The sequence below is a fragment of the Populus alba genome, chromosome 15, assembly GCF_005239225.2.
Source record: "Populus alba chromosome 15, ASM523922v2, whole genome shotgun sequence".
NCBI lineage: Eukaryota > Viridiplantae > Streptophyta > Magnoliopsida > Malpighiales > Salicaceae > Populus > Populus alba.
The window spans coordinates 4,080,784-4,083,064 of record NC_133298.1 but is presented as its reverse complement, the minus strand read 5'-3'; the positions used below and the strand labels follow the sequence as shown (position 1 = coordinate 4,083,064).

At 36.3% G+C, this 2,281-nt stretch overlaps 1 protein-coding gene across 1 annotated transcript; it reads right to left on the bottom strand.

Moving 5' to 3' along the window:
- Positions 1–239: 239 nt before the first annotated feature.
- LOC118056381 (PTI1-like tyrosine-protein kinase At3g15890) lies at positions 240–1,898 on the bottom strand. Its single transcript, XM_035068567.2, has 3 exons — positions 1,645–1,898; positions 1,017–1,555; positions 240–938 (listed from the first exon to the last, which is right to left on the bottom strand). Exons 2-3 carry the CDS (start codon positions 1,301–1,303, stop codon positions 359–361), a joined length of 867 nt encoding a protein of 288 aa, XP_034924458.1. The 5' UTR covers positions 1,304–1,555; positions 1,645–1,898; the 3' UTR covers positions 240–358.
- Between the last annotated feature and the right edge of the window lie 383 nt (positions 1,899–2,281).

The window sequence follows — 2,281 nt, the reverse complement described above, 5'->3', positions numbered from 1 at the left end:
TATTGTGGGTGAAAGGAACACCAATATTTGCAGAAAAAGAAGAAGCAATGGAGCAATCAAGATATACAAAGAGCAAGTGTATTTTAAATGAGAATCCTAAATCAACAAATTCAATTGTTTTCTTTCTACACAATTTTTTTAATACATGTTTCTTACAACATAAGCAATCATATGATGATAACTATCGAAACATGTATTAAAAACAGGTTGCAAACAAAACAGGAAAAAAACCCCTAAAGAATTGGATGGTCTCACATTGTGATTCAACCCTTTTATTTACATTAATTGAAAAATAACAAACACAAGAATAGAGCTAGGAATACTTAAAATTCCCATATAAAATTAACATTAATTCACGTCATTTCCGATGCTGCCATGTCCTTCTCTCCTTGAATTCTTCATCTTCATCAACCATGTCTTCCACATCCGACACCCCTTTTGTCCTCCCTAGGCCACCATTCAGCCATTCCACCACCTCCATCATGTTAGGTCTCTTCTCCGGGTTCTTATCGGTGCATCGCATCGCGATCATGATTGCTGTCTCAAGCTGTGCTCGATCATATCTTCCCTTCAACCTAGGGTCAGCAATATGTTCAAAAGCACCCTTTTGGAAATATGGGGTGACCCATTGAACAATGTCACGCCTCACCCCTCCAGGGAGCTTCTCTAATGGTTTTTTCGCACTGATGATCTCTAAGAGTAAGATTCCGAAGCTGTAAACATCACAACCCTCTGAAACTTTCCCCCACATCGCATATTCGGGAGCCAAGTATCCTAGGGTTCCCTTCACCCTAGTGGTCATGTGAGTAACCCCTTCCGGGATCAACTTTGCGAAACCAAAATCTGCTACTTTTGCTTGAAATTCTGTATCTAAAAGAACATTACTTGCCTTTATGTCCCTGTGTATTATATGAGGATTGGCCTCATGGTGCAAGTACCTAATTTTCAAACAAGTGACAAAACAAATTTATAAACAAATTAATTTCTCGACAAAAATTGATGATTAATTTACTTACGCTACTCCCTCAGCTGATCCTATAATAATGTTCATTCTCCGGTGCCAATCAAGTAAGCAGTCGACGGCGAGTTGGCCATGTAGATGGGCGATCAAGCTATGATTAGGCATGTAATCATAGACTATCAACCTTTCATCTCCACCTGCATAAAATCCCCTCAAACCTAACAAGTTCTTATGCCTCACCCTCCCAAGTATCTCAACTTCCACCGCGAATTCCATCTCTGCCTTTGCGCTCATTGCCTTCAATCGCTTAACTGCTATCTGCACAAGCAAATTGAAACGCATAATTAACAATCCAAGATAATAGATTATATGGTCTGTTATGCCTCAAAGAAACTATGTATTAAAAATTAAAGGAAAAAAAAGGTGGTCATGATTATATATATTGCCTCATTGCCAGAACTTGTCTGACCCCAGTAAACGGTTCCGAATCCACCTTCTCCAATCTTATTATCATTATGAAAGTTGTTTGTGGCATGAAGAATCTCCTTGAGGGTGTAGATTTCCCATGGATATTCCCTTCTATTATTCTGTGCACTAAGAAAAAAGAGGAAAACTTGGTGCAAATCATTTAATCTGCACAACCTTAAATTGTGAAAGTACATGAAAAACCATGTCTAACGTACCTGATATTTGGTTCTTCTTTTTGGGCAACACAAGAAAAACATTTCAAAATCATTTTTTTCGCAAGATAAGACATGGCCAAGAAGATGTATAAGCAGTGAAAAGGAGCAAAGTATTGAAAGAAAAGAAAAGGTGAGTACGTCAAGCAAGTAGAAGCAGAAATATTGTAGAGTTCAAAACACCAGGGAAGGAGCCTGGTGGTGAAGACAAAATGCAGCCTTGTGTTCCAGTGCTTGTTAGTTTCTATAAAGTATCAACCTCCTTTTCTCCCAATGGAAATGTAGATTTACTAATTAATTACTTAAGAATTAATCATTTTGTTTAAATAATGTAAAATACAATTAGTCTATCAGTGACAATATTATTTTGCTCTATTGAAAGAGACATGATGATATCATATGGGATGAATTTTGCTTAACCTCCTTTTTTTAGTGTTTTAATGCAGTCTATTAGATACCTTAACCTCCATAGGAATTGAAAATATTTGTTTGAATAAAAGGGTTACGAAATCATTAATTGAAAAGGTCATTAATCATAAAAGCCAATTAATTATTATCAGCCTGTTTCCACTCTTTCATACTAGAATAAAAGGTGATTGAAAGCGAGTTTAATCATGGTTTTTTTATTTTTTTTATTAAT

Coding starts and splice junctions, on each gene's coding strand:
- LOC118056381 (XM_035068567.2), bottom strand. CDS start 1,303: ATGCGTTTCAATTTGCTTGTGCAGATAGCAGTTAAGCGATTGAAGGCA. Junction 939..1,016: donor GGATCAGCTGAGGGAGTAGC/GTAAGTAAATTA, acceptor TTTGAAAATTAG/GTACTTGCACCATGAGGCCA.